The sequence below is a fragment of the Plasmodium yoelii genome (assembly GCF_900002385.2).
Source record: "Plasmodium yoelii strain 17X genome assembly, chromosome: 8".
Taxonomy (NCBI): Eukaryota; Apicomplexa; class Aconoidasida; order Haemosporida; family Plasmodiidae; genus Plasmodium; species Plasmodium yoelii.
The window spans coordinates 359,713-381,072 of record NC_036180.2 but is presented as its reverse complement, the minus strand read 5'-3'; the positions used below and the strand labels follow the sequence as shown (position 1 = coordinate 381,072).

Below are 21,360 nucleotides of genomic sequence, written 5' to 3'. Positions count from 1 at the left end.
CACAAAGTAACACTGCGATGTCAATAAAGCAATGAAGCATAATAGGAATATATGGGAAAATTGGGAATGAATAATAAAAAAAAAATATTCCTAATGCTCAGGAAACTGCAGATGCTTATAAGCGTGTGATATATGCAAGCTAGCCATATATATATGTAACTTTGGCACATATATAATCAAGAAGAATAGTACAAATATATATGTGCTTGCTTGTGCATATGTTTTCTTTGATCATACATAATTATCGCGTGGTGTACCAACGGTAATGTATATTTATCAAAACGAATTTGAATAAAATAAAAAAAAAATGAAGAAAAAAAAGCGGGCTAAAAGAAGGATAATGCACAGGCCCAGGCCGCAAACGATCGAAAGAGTCAAGGGTCAACACTCTTATTCTTCAAAGGCCCAAGGGTTTGTCTTCAAAAAATTATCAGTTGCCTCTTTAATGGCATAATTAGGTATAACCTCTCGAATAGAAAACTGCTCTCTACTTACTGGATCAAATGAGCCATTGTGTTTTACATGTTCGTACAAAAAAATTTTATCATATGTCATACCACTCGGAGTAATAACAGGTTCATTCATTAAGCACATAGATATTTTACAACATAAATAATCTGGGATCTGTTTTTTTTGGAAGGTTCCTAATATTTCTTTAAATAAATCTTCTGTTTGTTCTGTTCTTAAAAATTTTTCTTCATTAGTTATGTACCCCATTTGGTTTAATAAATTAATTTTTTCAATAAAAAATGATTGTAATTCTGCATATTTTAATTGTTTAGTTTGTTCATCACGCAGATATATTAATTTTTTTGCCTGTAAAATATATCTATTGATTTCACTTTCGTTAGAATCTTTTAAGTAGCTAGATAATGTTTTTGCTTTTGTTAATTTTTTTAATCCTTCTTCTAAACTATTTAGATGTAATAAAGTCAATCCAAGTATAAAATGAGCCTTTACGGATTCTTCTTCTAAATTTAATGCTTGCCTTGCATCTATATTTGCTAATTTCCATAATTTTTGTTTTTTATAACATAATGCTCGATTAGTAAAATAAACATGATTTGTATTATCATATTGTATAGCTTTTGTATAATAGTCTATTGCGGATTCAAAATAACCTAATTTATAACTTTGGTTCCCTAATACTTTATATTTTTCGGCTTCTCTTTTTCTTTCTTCGGGGTTCAACATATCTAAATTTAGTGAATTATTATTTTTTTTTTCCACTTCATCATCCATGCTACTTTCCTTGCGACGATTTTTATTGTTCTTTCGGTTGGTATCCTCATCACTGTCTCCATCGCTATCTCCTTCTCTATTCCCTTGTCCATTATTATCACCACTTCCACCATCGCTATCCCCTCCTTCATTTCCTTGTCCATTATTTCCATTGCTCCTCTCTCCACGTTTCTCGTATCTATCACGTCTATCATATCTGTCATCCCCCCCTTCCTCTCGGCCACTATTTCCCTGTCTATCGGTGCTCATTCTCATGTAATTATTATTATTCTCACTATATGCATTATTATTACTAAATCGGGAATATTTTGTGTCGATTTCTTGGGAATATTGGTTTAAGCCTCTTCGGGAATCGGTAAAATTTTCACTATCACCTTTATTATTGTTATTACTATTATTATTATTATTGCTAAAAATGGAAGTCCTTTTATTTTCTGTATTAGTATTTACAGAACTGTAGTTTATGCTGTATCGAGCATCCTTGCAATTCCTTCTATAGTCATCATGACCTCCATAGCCACTATTACGGTTATTATTTAGGGTGGATTCATAATAATTTTGTCGTGTTTCAGAGCTTGTATTTGTACTCGAATTAGTATTTATACAATTCTGAGTAAAACCAGTTGTGGCATTCCGGTCATTAGATGTATAAGTTGATATATTTTTGTTTAATTCTGATCGATAAATATTATAGTTTTCTGTTTGTGCATTTTTACTAGCTTGTTCTTCTGAGAGAGTATTATTTTTTTCGTTTTTATTCCAATCAAAATGTGAATTTTCATGGCCATTATAAGTAAGATCGTTGCTATTATTATTTATATTATGGGATACGCTGCTATTCCTTTTATTAACGTTATTATCATTTGAGCCAATAATTCTCGATATTTTATGCTTCTTCTGATTAATTCTATCGATTTGAGAATAATTAAATGGTTGACCAGAATAAGCAGATGAAGGAATTGAAGAATTGGAAGATACCATAGAAGAAACAGAATAGGATCGATTATTTTTAAATGATATTTGGTCATTGTTATTAGAAGTATCATTATTTTTGTTTCCTTGATCGTTTAAATTTATTGTATTATTTTTGCATTCGCTATTATTAATAAGTCGATTTTTATTCATACAATATTCATTGTTTATATCATATTTATTTCTAGATTGAACATTGTTATTAGTACTTTCAGTATTTGAATTATTATGATATTTTGTGCTTTCAATTTTAATATTATTTTTACCATCAATTGTGCATTTATTATAGTTTATATTATATTGTGTATTCATTGTATCGGAATTATTATTATTATTACAATTATGCAAATTTTTATATACACGTTTATTATAGCTGTTGCTATTCTCCTTTATGGAATTCATATCGTTAAAGCTACTTTTGCTAAATGAGTTTTTATTATCTTCTACATTAGTTTCCACATTAGATGATATATTATTTTGATGAAAATTTTGAAAATTAATTTTATTGTATGTGTCAGAAAAATTCATATGTGTTTTCCCCCTATCATTAGTATGAATAAAATTTATAGAAGTATCATTACTATTGCTGTTGTAGTTATTATATTTATGATTTTTAATGCATGTATTGTTATTCCCATTTTCAGCAGTAGAATATCCTTTCCCATAATAATCAGGGCGAATATTTTTTATATTATTTATGTTTATATTACTCATTTCTCTAATGTTAGTTATGTGTATGTTATTATTCATTAAATTATAGTCATTCTTGCTAGTATTATCGACAGTACCACTACTAATGCCAGTTTTAATGGCGCTATTATTTTCGTTTTTATTATTGCTGTTACTTTTAATAAACTTGTTGAAATTATTCGACAAATAATTAATATTCCAGTTTTTCAAAAAACTTTTTTTTTTCACTTCCCTATTATTATCCATAACTTTTAATAAATTTTATAATATATTTTTTAGGAAAAAAAAGTATCTTTATATATTTAAATGTGTTTACATTACAGGTTTTTCCAAAATTTACTGAAATATTATTATTATATTATTATTATAACATACAAACAAAAAAAATATATATATATATATATTTTTTTTTGAAAATTCAAAAAAATGTTTGTGTTATTTATAAATATATTATTATTACAGTTGCTTTCCCATGGTTTTTTTATTATTTTTTTTGTTCATTTGTATTCATATTGCATATCATATGCTTGGGCCATTAAACCGTTTCCCTTCTTCCCGTTTTTATATAGCTATTCAATTTAACTTGTGCTTGTGTATTTTTGTTTATCTTATTTTAATTATTTATTTTTATTTTATTAAATTATTATTGTTTTTTTTTTTTGTAGAAAAATTTTCGAATAATTACAATAAAATGCCATAAAAAAAAAAAATATATATATATATACATATATAATATATATTTGTGCAATCAATATGCGTACAATATGAATAGTATAAAAATATTTCATCAGTATGATTATTTGTATGAATATAAAATATAACAATATTTATTTGTGTATAATAATGGAAAATATTTTCTTTAAACATGTAGTAAATCCGCATTTCCACATGTAAAATAAGCAGATATCATACATATATTATATCCATACTATCTTATACCATATACACATTTCCATCCCCATTATGCAACTATCTATATATGGTTATATGAACAATATGAAGATAACCATATTTTGGTGATATGTACGGATTGGTGATGAGTATTTATTATAGATGCTATTCCTCCTCACGTCATATTTATTGATTATGTTATATGCTTTATTTTTGGCTTTAAGTAATTTTATTAAAAACCTATAAGTAAAAAATTATATAGGCTGGATTTAATGTTAGTTATATTTATACGTGATACTAAATACTGAATTAAACGAGAGAGTTAATAGCAATTATTACAATAATATTGAGATCGCAAAATGATACTACTAATTTATATATAAGGACACAAAACAATTAGAGGATTATAAGTTTTCTATGTATGTATTTATGTACTATATATAATTATACTATTAATTAAAGAAAAGTATGATCAAAATATGTTCTCATAAAAAAGAAAAAGATGGAATATCACATGATAAATGATAATATATATAGTATATTTCTACAGTTTTGTTAGTGTACACATGCAATTAGGATTGCTGTATATTCTTTGTATATATATGGAGACAAACTATTAGAATTACAAACATATTGTAGGTGTTATAAATAGTTACTTGTCACCTAACATATATATTATATTTGCCATTATAATGAGCTATAATAAATGAACTCCTAAACTATTTTAGCAATATAAATATATACATCTCATTACTTAATAATTTTCTTTATTTTTTATTACAACGCTATTACTAATTTAAAGAAATATCCCACTTAAAATTTAAAATTTGCATCATTTTCCTTTTTTTTTAAATATTAATTATTGATACATTAAAAAAACATATATATTTATATTGATCAAGTTTATGTCTTTTTTATTTCCATATAGAATTCATGCAATATAATTGCACACAAAAAAATAAGGATAAGAAACAAATTGTGTATACATATGTTCATTTGTGCATACTCATGCCTAATTATTTAGTAAGCTTACTGCGACTGCTGTTGCAAACAAGCTTTGCTTAGTATTTTTTATCCATTTCCTCTAAAATACAAAGACATCAACGAGCATTTGTAACATATGCACATACATAGTTGTGTATATTCATGGACGCATTTACTTGCTATTCATTCGTTACCCGATATTCTTCTTGCTCATTTGATATTTCACCCTCATGGGGATCCTTTTCTTTAGTCATTGATTCGATATAATTTTGAGCAAGCTCTTTAGGTATGTGTACGTTTTTATAATAATTTTTATGTGAATCATCTAAAAATGACAATTTATCTTCGGAAACAGGGGAATAAATAGGCATAACGATTTGGTTAGAATCTTCGTTAAGAATTTTATGTTTCAACGTTGCGTTAAATGTGGAAATATTTTGTATTATATTTCTGTATTTGTCGTTATATTTCTTACATTCAACTAATAAATATTTATATATCCATACATCGGGACTCATGTAATTATCAACTGCTTTTATTAGGCCACTGGGAAATGTAACTTCATCAAGATTATTATTTTTGTCATTTATATAATTATTTATATTAATTAAACATTTTTCATATTTGTACATTTGTTTTATTAATTTTTTACAAACTTTTATTTGCTCATTATTATTTTCAATATTGTTCAAATTTGTATTTTTTTTATTTTCACATATACATGCTATTTTGGTTAACTTAGATATAATTGAAACTATCTTTTTTTCTAAATTTTTGTCTTTAAGTTTTTTGTCAGATGCGTTACTATTATTATCATCACCTTTAAAGTTTTCTTTACTTTGATTTGAATCACTGTAAACTGAACTCTTATTTTTTACTAAACTACTTTCAGTATTACTATTTTCATTTCCCAGATTTATTTTTAATTTTATTCTTCCTTTGTTTCCCTTCATTTTAGAATATATATAAAATCCCTTTTTATGTGTATATTATAAGAAGCATACTAAATATTGGGGGGCCTATAATTACTATTGTTTCTATTTTAATTGTTTGATTTTTGTTTTCCTTTTTCACATTTACTAAGTTACATCAGAGCATCCTGTGACTGATCGAATATGTTTGTGTGTATGGAGAAAAAATGGAATTTGTGGAAATACATACATGCTATATGCATATATATAAATATGATATACATCGGCTTATTTATTCACCTCCATTTTCATTAGGAGAATGTATGGGGTAATATCTCAGGAAAAAACGCAAAAATACCCGTTTTATTCAAATATTTTTTACAACAAAAATAAATATGATAAAATAGCAGCAATTAAATTCAGTTTCAAAAATTATTTTTTAGAAATTATTAAAATTATTTTTCATAAAATTGTAATTTTATTTTCATATAAAGGCTATTTTTATTTGGAAAACATTGCAGTGCATACCATATACCTACTGTTTGTTTTTAATTTTTATTTTTCATTTTTTTTAACGCAAATAGTTATATCGTTCTAAAAAAAAGTTATTATATATATTTTTTGCCCACCATTATATGACCTTATCTCATAATGTCATTGGGCCTATAAAAAGGAAAAAAAATGACGCAAAAAAAAAGCAAAAATGAATGTGACAACATCAACGCCCCTTCACATGCATATGAATATCATTTTTTTGAATCAATAATTATTTTTATTTTATACTTTTTTAAATAATGACAATAATAAATGTTAAATGTATAAATTATAGATATGAAGTAATTAAGTTGTTTTCAAACGACGAAAAAAATGCAAAATTGTTTATTTTAAATAGGTCTCAAAAAATTGATAACACACATATTTCATGCATATATATAAACAAATATGTAAAGGTAAAAAATACACAAGCAGCTTTATTCATGAAATGTCGTAAAAAATTAAAGCATCAAAAAAAACGACGGCAAAGTAAAAAACAGTAAATGTCAGCATAGCTTAATCAAATGTGCATTGGCAATACTCCCTATAAACGGACAAAATCGATTCCATTTGTTTTTTCCAATATCCCATTTTATTTATAGATTTCATGGATAAATCTATTAAACTTATTCGATAAAATATTTCTTTATTATCCCATGGAATATAAGCATTTATCATATGTTTTTTAAATTGTTTATATTCTTTTTTCATAAAATCACGTTTTTTTCTACTTAAATTTAGTATTATAAATGGATATTGATAAGAAGATGATTTATTTTTCCTAATATGTTTCTTCATGTGGCCCTTTTTAACATGATCATTTTTTTCTTCTTTATCGTTTTCTTCAGGTAAAACGATTTTAGATGAATCTTCCTCATTAAATTTTTGTTCATTTCTCAAATATTGACCATCTTTTTTATTACTATTTTTGCTTAGAATTAACGGTTTAAATCTGTTGTTCTCTAAAAATTTAACAATTTCGACATCATTAGTCTTGTTACAAGTTGGTATATATAAATTAAAAATAGTGCTATGATCACAAAAAGTTTTACTTATTAAATATCGGCAAACAAAATATATCATACTCTTAAAAATTAATAAAGCTTTTTTATATATATTATCATGATTATATACTATTTTTCTTCTATTAATATATTTATCCAAATTAATTAATCCAACTTTTTTGCGATAAATTTGTAATGCATTAGTTAAATATTCGAAGTGTTCATTTGTTATAAATGTTTCTTTTGATAAAAATTTATTAACTATATATTTTTTACTTTTTTTATGATCTCTTTTAAAATTGCTTTTATAATTACATGTATGCCTTTTCTCAAATTTTTTTACACTTTTATACAATCCGTAATATAATTTTCTTGTGTTAATTTTCATATCAGATTCTAGATAATCAAATTTATGTTTGCATAGTTTATTAATGATATCTAATGCCTCAATTAGGAGTTCATTTCCAAGCATAAAATGAGCGTTTTGTAAATAAATAAAATTTTTATATTTTATTTTATATCTATATTGTGTATTCGTTTTTTTCGTATTCCTACTATGATGTTTATATTTTAATTTGTTTAGCACATTTTCCTCGTTAAAAACATAATTTTCTATTCTCTTAATTTTTTTAATATCCACCAAATGACGCAAATGTTTGTTTACATTAAAATAGTGATTTTCCTTAGGCGTAAAAATATCTTTCATACTTGATTTGTAATACATAAAATTTGAAAAAATATGTTTTTTTTTTTTTAAATTAAATAATCTTCCAAAAATATCTATAAAATCCATCATAAAATAAACTAATTGTATCTGTCCTGCACTAAAAGAATGGAAGTACAATATTTTATAAAATATATTTTTTTCATGGCTTATAACGTTTGTTAAAATTAGTAAGTTTAAGGTATTTTTATTAATTTCGGTAACTTTTTTACATGCATTCAATAAATTATTATTATTTAGAACTTGTTTAAGCATATTTACAGAACCAACGTAAGTGTTATTATTATTCCACCCCCAAATGCTACCACTGAATAAGTAACGACAGCTACCTATCTCACATATATAAGCATTTTTTAACGCATAAAACAATCCATTAAAAATGTTACGAAATTTTGATACATGATCTTTTTCATTGGTTATACTTTCTTTTATGGTGTTAAGAATTTTTTCCACATTATATTGCAATTTTTCAAAATATCCTTTAATTGCTAAATTCATTTCATTTGTAATTAGGGTATTATAATAATAATTTGTTTTTATATGTGTATCATATATATATAGAATATTTTTTTTAATTTTTTCTTCATACATTTTATGCAATTCTTCTTTTTTTATGTCAAATTTTTGTTTCCATATTGGAAATTTGTTATTTTTTAATTTAATTAACTCATTTTTGTAAACATGGAAAAAATGTTCACACGATTTTTTTACATTTAAAAACATATCATTAAGAATTGTTACATTATCTTTTGTATTGGAAACCAAATTAGTCAATAAATCTGGGTCATTTAATAGTTCTTTATTTTGCATAAAAAATTGAAGAACCTCACTTTTGATTTTTCTGTAACTTAATTTAATATTTTTTTTTTTAATTTTTTTCTTATTCGAATATTCTTTAAATTCATACTGAGCCAATTCCTGATTCCATATAGTTTTTCCCTTTACTTTGTTTTTTTTCAAACCATTAGAGTGTAATTTATCGTCTAAATAATTTCCCAAAATTAAACGATATCGTGTTTCAAATAAATAACAAGTTTTTTTATAAAGAGATAGAAGATCTAAATAATAAATATCTTTATATAATTCACATATATCCAATAATTCATCTACACTACTTCTATAATTTTTTTTTTTTAATGAACATAACATTTTTCTAAGTTTGCAATCTGCACTTTTGTTCATTATATATTTTAAATAAAAATTATTGCTAAATATATAATTTTTATAAGCATATTTTACATGTTTTGGGACAAATAAATATCTTTGAGAATAATCTATTATATTTTGTTTATTCTTGGGCATTCCCCATGACATTTTCATTTGAATTTTATTTACCAAGTACAAAACTGTCTCATGAAAGACATTTGTATAGTTATCTTCACCAACATATATTTTTTCAAAGCTATCAGTTTCACCTGAGCATGTAGCCACATTTTCTTTATTAATGTTACTAGATATAATGAAATTATTAGCATTATTATTTTTTTCTTTTTTTTTTCCAACATAACATGCTATACTACTATATGAAGAAAAAACGGGATGCTTGAAGTTTTCCAAATTGAAAGTTGTTAAACTTTTTTTTCGTTCTTGTTTTCTCTTTAAATAGTCAAAATAAAATTGAATGGATTTATTTTTACTTTTTTTTTTCATTTCCCAAAATGTATTATTTTTTTCATTAATACTGTTATGTTTTTTATCATTTTTTCTATTTAAATAATTTGAAGAATAGCTAAACTTTGGAAGAACTGTGCTTTTCTCCTTTTTGTTATTTATATATATGTTCATATTGTTATTTTTAGACAAAAATATATAATTTAAATTTGTAAATATGTCCTTGAAATTAAGATTAAAAAACTCACTTGGCTCATATAAAGATAACTGTTGTATATTTTTATTATTATTTAATTTTATTATTTGGTGGATATTATATTTGTCTATCATATCATTATAATCTGGTATACCACATTTTAATTTTAATTCAACGCTAATATAATTATCGTGAAAATTCAAATATTTATTATCATGATTTTTTTCTTTATTTCCCTGATTACATTCTTGTGAAATTGGAAGAGATTCTTTCTCACTTCTTATTTGAGCTGTAGTAGATATCGAATCATCGTTATTTTGTTCAACTTTTCCACTATTTTCATCATTCTTAGTTTGATTATTAATTGAGGTTAACAATTGTAAATATGGGGGTATGAAGAATAAGTTTTCCTCTACATATCCAATGCTATATCTTTTTAAATTATTATACCAAACAAAATTATGAAAATTGTAAAGTTCCTTAAACATATATTGGTTTGTTGTTATGCGTTTTTTTTTTTCCTTTTCTTGATTTTCTTCGTATTCTTCTTTTATTTTTTTTAGCATATTTATATAATTATTATAGTGTTCCAATATACATTTCACGATATCATATTTAGTAAGGCTCATAAGATATATTTGTATATTTCGAATAATATCAGAAATTTGATTTTTATAAATATCGGATTTTTTAAATATTTCTATATAATTATAAATAAGTTCTAATAGTTGTTTCATTTTTTTTTTCAAGCGTTTGACAAACTTGTTCACATTTTCAACAATGTTTGGATTAGCTTTCTTTTGGTTTTTAATGATTAACTTTATTTGATTTTTTATATAAATTAATATTCTTTTAAAATTGTAATGACCTAATATATCTTTTATAAAATCAGTAAATTGGGAATTAAAAACAACAAAATTATTATCAACTAAATAATGGTCATCAAATATTTGCTTATTATTATATGTTAATTTTTTAACCCAATAATATTGTAGCATTACATTTAAATAATTTATATCATTGTCTTTTAAAATTTTTATAACTACATTTTTTATAAATATATCACTAAAATAATGTATGTATTTAAATATGTCAATATAAGAGTATAAAATATTTGTGCTTAATAATTTATACTCATAGTTAATCATATTAAATCTTTTATTTGTTAGTATTTTGGAGTAATAATTATAAACTATTTGTTTATATCCTTCTTCTTTTTTTTTAACCACAATCATTTTATTCCCCTCACCAACTATCTCTAGTGAGCTTTCCATTTTTTCAAATATTTATATCATAAATTAAGCGGTTGATGGTATATGTTGTTTCAACTATAATACAGTCAATTCTAATAAGTGGATTTAGTGTGCTCGTATGTTGTATTTGGAAATAAATAAATTTATGTAACAGTTGTGAGCAAATCTAATTTTGAGTAAAACGTGATATATGCAGATTGTATATTTGGTCTATTAAAAATAGCTCACAGAAATATATTTTAATCAATAAACACAAACTGAATTATTTCCTTTTTGTTTCGATAAACTTACCAAATATATAGCATTTTTTAAAAGATTTTTCATCGAAAATGCAAAAATTATAAACATTAACATAAACGTATAGGCAAACACATAAATGAATAAGTATATATATACATTACTAATTGCTTGATTACGAAGAAATTATGATAAAACAAGTAAAATTGACATGATAAAAAAAAGAAAAAAATAATAAAAATGAAAGAATGCATAAAAAACAAATGATATGATATGATATTCCGTCGTTATATGTAGAAACATTAGCGTATTAAATTTTATATAGGAAATTATAAGGGATGAAAAATATTTTTTCCTTAACAAAATAGTTTGGCCCCTTTTTTACTAATATTATTTTATTATTGAAATATTAAAGAACATAAAATAAAATATAAAATGAATGTAAAATATTAAAGCACAATTAAGCGTATAGGAAAATAATATATCTATTAAATAATGGGCACAGTACGAATTTTACCAATCGCTATAGGTTTTTAAAACATATAAAAAAAATACACACATAGTCTATTGAGTATGAAGTTTGTGGGAAATATGATAGCGAATGTAAGTATAAGTACAATATATGAACATATATACACTGTAAAGGCATATATACAACATATAACTGGGCGGACGAAGAAAGAAAAGTTACTCTTCAAAAAATTGAAAAATAAAACACGAAAACATTTAATATATGTTTATCACATACTTTAAATATTGCGTTTTCCATTTTTTTATTATTACCATTTTTGGCATAAAAAAATATATAACATATTATTATACTTTTTTATTTTTTCATCACAATTCGTAATGTATATATTTTTTAATTAACGATACGTAATTTTGTGTTTTTTTCCTTTTTTAAAAAACACTAAAATAAATTACATCGCTAAATGCAAAAAAAAAAAAAAAATAATAATAAATTGGTTACGATTAATAGGGCAATTAAGCCATATATAACATGAAAACAATTTTCCTTATTATATAATAGCAATATATATTTTTTTTTTTTGTATATTTTTTAATATTTCGTAGAAAAAAAAAACTTATAATTTCAGCGCCACTGTAACTCTACATAAATTATGTATCATATGCATACATACATAACGATTTTTTTTTTCTTGTGTCATATTTATTTTACAAGTATATTTTTTCTATATTTTATTATTTAATTTTTATTATGAAAATAATTTAATCCAATCATGGTTTTATTTTCTAGGTGTGGAAATAAAAATATTATATATACAATTAAAAAAAATATATATATGGCATTAGTTGGTGGGGAATATATTCGATTTTATTACATAAAATATTTTTCTAAAAAAATATGAATTTTAATCTATGTTATCCACATGTATTTAATATATATATAATAATATATTGACCAGTTTTACTCTATACCCTGCTATTTTATTTTGCCATGAAAAAAGAGAGAAATACAGAAAAGACTAAAAATATGCATACACATATCTTCCATGAATATATTTTATTAGTAGAAATTTGTTTTTTCTCTAAACGATATATACAACTTTAGTATGTGATAACGATTTCCCATTTAAAGCACCCTTTTCTGATTATATTATGATTTCAAAAAAAAATTAGTGTTGCTATAAGTGATATGCATATATATATGTTATTATTAGGCTTCTAAACATATGCATATTAAAATATTTTGGAGGGTGAAGCGAATCGATGGGTGGCAAATATGCATATGAGCATATCTGTGTATGCAATTTTTTTTTTCATTATAAAAGACATTTTTAAAGGGGATATATATGGTCGAAAAATAAAGTAATAATTTAATAAGCGTTTATAGGGTTTAAAAATTAAAAATTATAGAATAAATATAAAAATGTAAAATTGTAATAAGAATTAACAAGCATATGAGTTTTGTATGCACGCATAACAAATATAATTAAAGATAAATTAAGTCGCTTAAATATGTACCTATTAAGAGTCAGCCCCAAATATGTTCAATTATAGTTTAGCACTTTTTATTTTGGGGTTTATAAGCCTTATGTTATAAACTCGTGATTATATTCCTTTATTTTACACATAAAAAAGTAGGCTAACATGGTGACCAATAGGACTATTTTGTATGATAGGTGAAAATAAGTGGAAAATAAAAATTATATTGTAAAAAAATGAAATTGTAAATTATCGTAGCAAAAACAAACGAAACAAACAATGGAACTGACTCTTTACATAGGATATGGATTATAAAAATTTCTTCATTATGAGATTACTAACTGTTCATAGTCATTTTCTTTTCTTTTGAATAAGCTGCATTATGGGAATTACCTTTAGTTTCGGTGATTTTGTTATTTTTCTGATTATCTCGTTTCTCAGCACCTTTATTATTATCATCACCACTTTCATTAGTATTATGAACTGAATTAAACTTTAAATTATTTTCATTTTGTTTCGAATGCATTTGTTGCTTTTCACGTTGATCAACTGAATCAAAAGAATTGCTTAAATTCCATTGAACAATTAAGTCAATTAGTTCTTTTGTGACAACTTTTGAATTGCTACCAAAAACACAACTTTGTATATTAAAACAGAGTTTTGATATCTGTCTTCCTGATAAACCTATAAGTTTACTAGATAAGTCACTTAAATACTGATCGTCAATGTCTTTATCAATTATGATTTTATATTTTTTTAGTGGGAAAACATATTTATTAAAATATACTGAAACCATTTTTTTAATTTCATTAACTTTTGGTATATCAAAATTATATTGTTCATCAATTCTATCAATTACTGCTGCATCTAATACATCCTTGCAGTTAGTAGCTAAAATTATGGAGAATTTTTTTGATTCTGTTCCTGTATGATATAAAAAAGATGCTAATGCATTTCTTAAACTTTCTGAAAAATGATTTGATGATTCATTTCTTCCTTTTCTTAAAAATGCTTCTGCTTCGTCAATAAAAATTATACATTTTTTATTTTTCCTTTTTTTTATAAATTCAAAAATTTTATTTAATTCAACAGATGCATGAACCCCTAATGCGCTAACATCACCTCCATTTATTATTATATAGTCAAAATTACTATAATAAGATAAAGTTTTTGCAAAAAGGGTTTTACCAGTTCCTGGGGGGCCATGTAATAGTATATTTTTCAAATAAAGATCATATTTTTTTGAATTTTGCATACTATTAATAGACCAAGTTAATTTTTCTTGTAATTGTTCATTAAGAACAATTTGGTCAAATATATTTTCACTTCCCTTTTTCGAAGTAGGATTGGCTCGTTGAAATAATTTATTAATACGATGTATATTTTTTTTTAAATTGAATATATCAAAAAATTTATTTATATGCCACAAAGATGTTTCTCTAATTAATTTAGGCTTCCCTAATTTTGTTTCAGCATATGATCTAATAAATCTAGTTGTATGCTTAGTAGTATATATTCCTACAGCTGTTAAAGTAACAAGTGAGGCAAATCGATAAAGTTTTTCTTTATCGCTTAAGAATAAAAACATTGAATTATTAAATTGTTCAAAATATTTATTTATACTTTCTAATTTTGTTTTTCTTTCTTCATCTGCTTTAATTTTTAATGTTTTTAGATGTATATCTAAATTTTTTCTTTCTCTTTCTATTAATCCTTTATTTTCTTCATGAATTTTCGCTTTCATATTTTCTCTTTCTAATAATTTTTCTTCTTTTATTTGTTTCATTTTTAAATTTAATAATTCTAGTTCATTTCTTTTTCGAATATTTTCTTGTCTTAAATATTGTTCATGCTGAGTTTTTAACCAATCTTCATTTTGTTTTTGTTGATCTAATAATTTTTTTTGATATGCTTCAGCTTCTAATCTTGTTTTATATTCAGCTGTTATTCTTTCTTGTTCTTGCTGATAATTTATAGTTTTTCTCCTTTCTTCATTTTCTATTCTCGCTTTATTACTTAAATATTGAGCCTTTTGTAAGGCTATTTCTTCCATTTGCTTTTCAAATTCTTTCTGTTTTGTTAGCTCTTGTAATTTTATTACTTCAAATGCTTTTTTAGAATTCGATGATTGGTCCAGTTCTTTTAATGCCTTTGCTCCTCTTTCTAAAGCAGTTGGGTCAAAATTACCCGTGATATGATTTGCCTCTCCCTTATTATCTGTTACATTATATTTATCACTGATTGATGGTCCTGAAACCATCTTCTTAGAAATATTTGGGAAATTCATTTTTATGGAAATTATTAATTACACAAAAGGAAAAAGAGACCCAAATCGACTGTTTATATGATACTACTAATCAAATTATTCACAAAAGACGCTTTTGTTTGAAAAAAAAAAATATATATATATATACCCTTGTATATACAAACTTCTTTTCATAAACTTGATAAAATATTTTCCCTGTTACTGCTATAGTTCAAATAGTCAGAGAAAAACGTACATAATATGTATATTCATATGCTCACGATGTTGATATAAAGTAGTTTCTATTATATCGTTTAAAAAAATTATTTTTTAAAAAGACTAGTCCCTTCCATAGTATTTTAATTGTGATTCTTCGTGAAATTTTACCTTTTGTTATTTTTATTTTATTTTTTTATCATTCGTTTTTTCTTTTTTTAAATGCCACTTTCACAGGGAACTTCAAGCATTGAAGCACTGAAATTATTCTGATACCAAAAAGGATTTATTAAAATTTAACATTTTATATATAATTATTCTATTCGTCTTAAAAAATTAATGAATGGCAAATAAAACGTTGACCATCTATATATATTGAAGAGTAAAATAATATGCTATACACAATTTTTTTCTATTTATATTTTTATATTTTATTATTTTTTATGGTTATAAAATATGCATAGTTTTATATATATATATATGCTAACTACAAAAATAATTTTATATTTTTTACGTGATTTATAGCTTTAGAGGAAAATTAATTCTTTAAAAAAAAACAAATATCTGCATATAATATTTTATGCATATTCAATATATGTAATCGCTCAAAATTTTAATCTTTACATATCAACTTATGCTGCCATATTTTTTCCACCATCATTCTATATAAAAACGGATTTTTTTTTTAATTCAGCCAAATTATGGAGAAAGGGAGAATTTTTTATTTTTTTTTCGATTATTTCACCCTTGTGTTTATTTGCCATATTCGTTTTCCACAGACATACAATTTATTACTTGTTTTTTTTCTCCATTTTTTCAATATGATATATAACTCAAAAAAATATACCCATTGGTCAATGAACAATAATAATTTTTTTCACTTATAGTTTCCTAGTTTTGTTGGGAACAAATGTATATATACATATGCATATTTTTTATGAAAATATTTCAAAACTGATATAAATAATATATTTTAAGGGAATATTGTTCTCCATGTTTTATACGAAATTCTCAAATATAGAAGTATACTATGTGTTGTGAGCGTAATACGAAATATTTGTTTTTTCCTTTTTTTAAAAATATTGATTTTCTTATCATATATAATACGAAAAAAAAAACGTTGTTATCGGTTAGTCTATCTGCTCGTAAAATTCTCCCTTTTGAAAACTTTGAAATAATTTCATAGAAAATTGTGAAATAAATGGAAATTGCATATTTTCATATTCCCATTTTGTTAAACATGTGTATTTTTTTTAATATACATATAGTTATTAAAAAAATATTTTTAAAAACATATTAAACAAGAATAATATAAATTTCACAATTTGGGAAGTTTTTATTCAATAAAAACAAACAAACAAAACAAAAATGACATGCAATAATGTTTATATTTGCCGCAATTATATATATGGAAACTATATTTATATGATATTAATAATAATGTAAAAACAAAACACGGCAAAAAATGTATTTGCAACCGAAAGGAAACAAAATAAAACAAATGTAGAATTGCATATGCACATCATGTCTAAATAAAAAAATTAAAAAAGACTAAAAATGTATTAAAATTAGAAAAAAAAAATATTCATTCCATCACATTTTACTTTTTTTTCTTTTTTGCGTTTAATAATATACTTCGTCTTAAATTATTATATATGCAACAATGTGATAGAAATAAAATGGAAAAAAACAAAAGCAAAAAAACAAAAATAAAAGCATAATTCTGAAAACTTTATGATACGCATATGCATATGCTTTTACGCAGCATTGTATATATGTGTCTGCATACACATGTTAATGTAACGTTTTATATAAGTTCTTTATTTTATTTATATATAATGAAACTAGTATTTTTTTAATTCATTATATATATAAGTCCTAAAATAATAAGTGTAAGAGAGCTTAAGAAACTTATGGAACCAGAGTTAGGTTCATTCGAATCTGAAAAAGAGAAAAAAAAAATAAATACATAAGCATGTAATCATATTGTATACTTAGGGATGCTAAAGAATGCCAAATAAAAAAAAACGATCTAAAAAAGAAGATAAATGTAAATAGTTACCATCATCGCCATCATGATCTTCTGTTTCAGCAATTACAGGGGTATCTTCTTCTTAAAAAAAATAATCAGAAATATAGATATGTAGATATATAAAAAGACAGGAATTATGCATGTATGAATAATGAACTTATTTATTTTTTTGATCATTCTCATTTTCTTAGCATACCATTGTGACTTTCTAATTCCATAATATCGTCATTTGAAAGTTCCTGTTCTGCAAGGGAGAAAATGAAAAAAAATAAAACAAATAATACTCAAAATATAAGAACTATTTAGTAAAAAATATTAAATAAAGATGCATAAACAAAAACACGTTATTGTTTTTGTCATTAATATTATATGAATTATCATGATTATTACATAATTTTTTATTTTTTAACTTCATTTTTTGTCTTTCTGAAAATAATTTTTATATCAACTTACCATATTCTTCCAACATTTCGTCCATTTTTTTATTTTTTTTATAAACATCTGCGTGTATATGAGGGGATATGCTATTTTCTCCTTTTTTATAAGGAACATATTTTGGATCTTTAGTGGAACTATTATTTTTTAATTTGTATTTGGTAGATTCATTGTTTGATTTCTCTTTTTTATGTAATGTTGGTGCAAGAGCATCATAAGCTTCAGACATAATATCGGATGGTAATTCATCATTTGTGATTTCATATTCTTCTAAATTTATTTGACCCATGTTATTTTGGGTATTTTTATCTTTTTTATCTTTAAGGTTTGATTGTGCTCCATTTTTATTGGGGCTTCTTAGTGATTGTTTATTTGTTTCTGATTTAACACCTGAAAATTCATATTGGTTGTCTTCTTCATTGAATGAATTTTTATTCTTAAATTCGACGTTACTAGTTTTATTTAATTTTTTAATCATGTTTTTAGTACTATCATTTCTTGAACTTGTGTTTGAATTCTTATTTTTGCTTCCTTTTTTAACAGCATCTTTTATAGTTTCTTCACTATCAAAGAAATCATCGAAATATAGATCGTCCTTTTCAATAAAAGATTGAGCAGTTGTTGATGAATTAATATCATTTGCATAGTTATCTTCATCGGATTCAAAATCTATACAATAGAACAAAGAAAAAAATATATATATATGCCAATAAAAGGAAAGAGATGAAAAAGAGTATGAAAATTCAGTTTTCATTGCATGCATTTGTATACGCACAAAGGTAATCACATCTTTATTTCATAATATTACAATATACAATAAAAAATAATTTTTATTATTTTTTTTTCTCACCGTTGTTATCATTTTCATTGTCGGCTTCTTCATCATATTCATCAGTTTCTAAGAAGCTTTCTTCATGTTCATTATCATCATCATTTTCGTTGTCAGCTTCTTCATCATATTCATCAGTTTCTAAGAAGCTTTCTTCATGTTCATTATCATCATCATTTTCGTTGTCAGCTTCTTCATCATATTCATCAGTTTCTAAAAAGCTTTCTTCATTTTCATTATCATCATCCTTTTCATTATCAGCTTCTTCATCATATTCATCGGTTTCTAAGAAGCTTTCTTCATGTTCATTATCATCATCATTTTCGTTGTCTGCTTCTTCATATTCGTCAGTTTCTAAAAAGCTTTCTTCATGTTCATTATCATCATCATTTTCGTTGTCTGCTTCTTCATATTCGTCAGTTTCTAAAAAGCTTTCTTCATGTTCATTATCATCATCATTTTCGTTGTCTGCTTCTTCATATTCGTCAGTTTCTAAAAAGCTTTCTTCATGTTCATTATCATCATCATTTTCGTTGTCAGCTTCTTCATCATATTCATCAGTTTCTAAGAAGCTCTCTTCATGCTCATTATCATCATCATTTTCGTTGTCAGCTTCTTCTTCATATTCGTCAGTTTCTAAAAAGCTTTCTTCATGTTCATTATCATCATCATTTTCGTTGTCAGCTTCTTCATCATATTCATCGGTTTCTAAGAAGCTTTCTTCATATTCATTATCATCATCCTTTTCATTATCAGGTTCTTCATCATATTCATCAGTTTCTAAGAAGCTTGTTTCTCTGTCGTATTCGTTTGCATCATAATAATCCTTGTGGATATTAGAATCATAATAATATTTATTTGAATTGAAATTGTATTTAGCATTTTCTATATCGTCATTTAACTGTCTACGTAGCCTGCAAATTTATTTAAATTTTAAAGTATAATTTTTTATATGTTTATTAATTCATTGTTTTACTAATTATTTAATAAGTAGATAAATGGTGTATATAAATTAAGCATTTATGAGCCACAATTTTTAAATTATAGTTTTTCAAAAAAAATACCCATTTATGTTAATGCTACCAACGACGTTTTCACTGATATATTTAATTTCTCCTAAAAAAAATATAAATTATAAATTTTATGAATGAAAAATAAATAAATAGAAAGAATTTTCTAAATATTATAATAGTATCGTAAATACAATATCTCTTTTTATAGAAAAAAGAACACAATACATTACGCTAATTTGTAAAACAAGTCTATGTTGATGAAAATATTACATCTGCATATATGTATACAACGTAGACATATGAAAAAATGTATACAACCATAATAATACATATATATATATGTGCATTTGAATTTTCAGCACCTCCATTCCTTTCTATAATTCCAGAATTTTTAAAATTATCAAAATATGTCGTAATATTTTGAAAAACGAGTAAAGATAACAACAGGGTATTCATATTGATTACAAATTAAAAAACAAAAAAAAACGTACAGAATTACTCTTTATAATTTGTTGCCAATAAATATTTGTGTATTTATAGCTTTTCAATTAAACAAATAATAACACTAATAATGATAAATATATACTACTAAAATTTATTTAAAAATTAAAAATAAATTTTACTAAATATCATATACTATTTGTAATATTAAAAAAGTATATATAAATAAAAGGAGGATGTATAATTTTATTAATACATATTTAGACTATGTAAATACAACTTTCTATTATAATTTTTAATTAAATATATAATATGTTACTGAAGTGTTAACTTAAATGATACGTGTAATAATCATAGAACAAATACATCGGAAAATAAAGTATATGCATAAAAGTATAATTATATTAAATGAAAAAAATGCAAAAAAAAAAATTCAAGGAGAAAAAATAGCTATTTTCACTTATATTACTAATTAATATGTTTAAAGTAATTTTAACATTATTATTTTTTGTAGACAATATATTTGGAATTGTATTTCTATTGATAATATCACATTTATTTTGCTTCATTGCTATTTTTATAATTTTTTTTTCTGTCTTTTTTATAAATTTCCATTTTACTAATTTTTTTTGGACTATATCCGTTTACAAGAATAATAATTTGATTATGCATTTGAAGTGCCTACTATTTTTAATTATTTATATTGTAAAAAAAAAATAAAATATTTCTTAAGTTTATATATTATATTTGGTTATATAATTTATTGAATGTACATATTACTTTATAGTTGCACTGGGTAGCACATTCTATACCCGCTTTTTTTTTTAATAAATTGTTTGCTACCAATATTTTTATTTAATTCACCGTTATTATTTCACCCATTATATATTTTACATGCAAAATACTGGTATTCCATATGATATAATTATTTTATATAGAAACATTTCATATAT

The 21,360-nt window shown here is 23.7% G+C and overlaps 5 protein-coding genes across 5 annotated transcripts; all 5 read right to left on the bottom strand.

Annotated features, from left to right (window-relative positions):
* Positions 1–390: 390 nt before the first annotated feature.
* Positions 391–3,150, bottom strand: PY17X_0808000 (erythrocyte membrane protein; the record flags this gene model as incomplete). The annotated part of the gene is made up of 1 exon (XM_724072.1): positions 391–3,150. One exon carries the CDS (start codon positions 3,148–3,150, stop codon positions 391–393), a length of 2,760 nt encoding a protein of 919 aa, XP_729165.1.
* Positions 3,151–4,958: 1,808 nt separating this feature from the next.
* PY17X_0807900 (mediator of RNA polymerase II transcription subunit 10, putative) lies at positions 4,959–5,732 on the bottom strand (the record flags this gene model as incomplete). Its single annotated transcript, XM_724073.1, has 1 exon — positions 4,959–5,732. The coding sequence occupies one exon, from the start codon at positions 5,730–5,732 to the stop codon at positions 4,959–4,961; it is 774 nt and encodes a 257-aa protein (XP_729166.1).
* A 1,008-nt stretch (positions 5,733–6,740) lies between these two features.
* On the bottom strand, positions 6,741–11,033 carry PY17X_0807800 (uncharacterized protein; the record flags this gene model as incomplete). Its single annotated transcript, XM_724074.1, has 1 exon — positions 6,741–11,033. The coding sequence occupies one exon, from the start codon at positions 11,031–11,033 to the stop codon at positions 6,741–6,743; it is 4,293 nt and encodes a 1,430-aa protein (XP_729167.1).
* Positions 11,034–13,533: 2,500 nt separating this feature from the next.
* Positions 13,534–15,483, bottom strand: PY17X_0807700 (AAA family ATPase, putative; the record flags this gene model as incomplete). The annotated part of the gene is made up of 1 exon (XM_724075.1): positions 13,534–15,483. The coding sequence occupies one exon, from the start codon at positions 15,481–15,483 to the stop codon at positions 13,534–13,536; it is 1,950 nt and encodes a 649-aa protein (XP_729168.1).
* Positions 15,484–17,512: 2,029 nt separating this feature from the next.
* PY17X_0807600 (rhoptry-associated membrane antigen, putative) lies at positions 17,513–20,422 on the bottom strand (the record flags this gene model as incomplete). Its single annotated transcript, XM_022955656.2, has 7 exons — positions 17,513–17,598; positions 17,720–17,770; positions 17,886–17,933; positions 18,143–18,793; positions 18,975–19,867; positions 20,018–20,069; positions 20,329–20,422. The coding sequence occupies 7 exons, from the start codon at positions 20,420–20,422 to the stop codon at positions 17,513–17,515; spliced, it is 1,875 nt and encodes a 624-aa protein (XP_022811905.2).
* Positions 20,423–21,360: the final 938 nt, after the last annotated feature.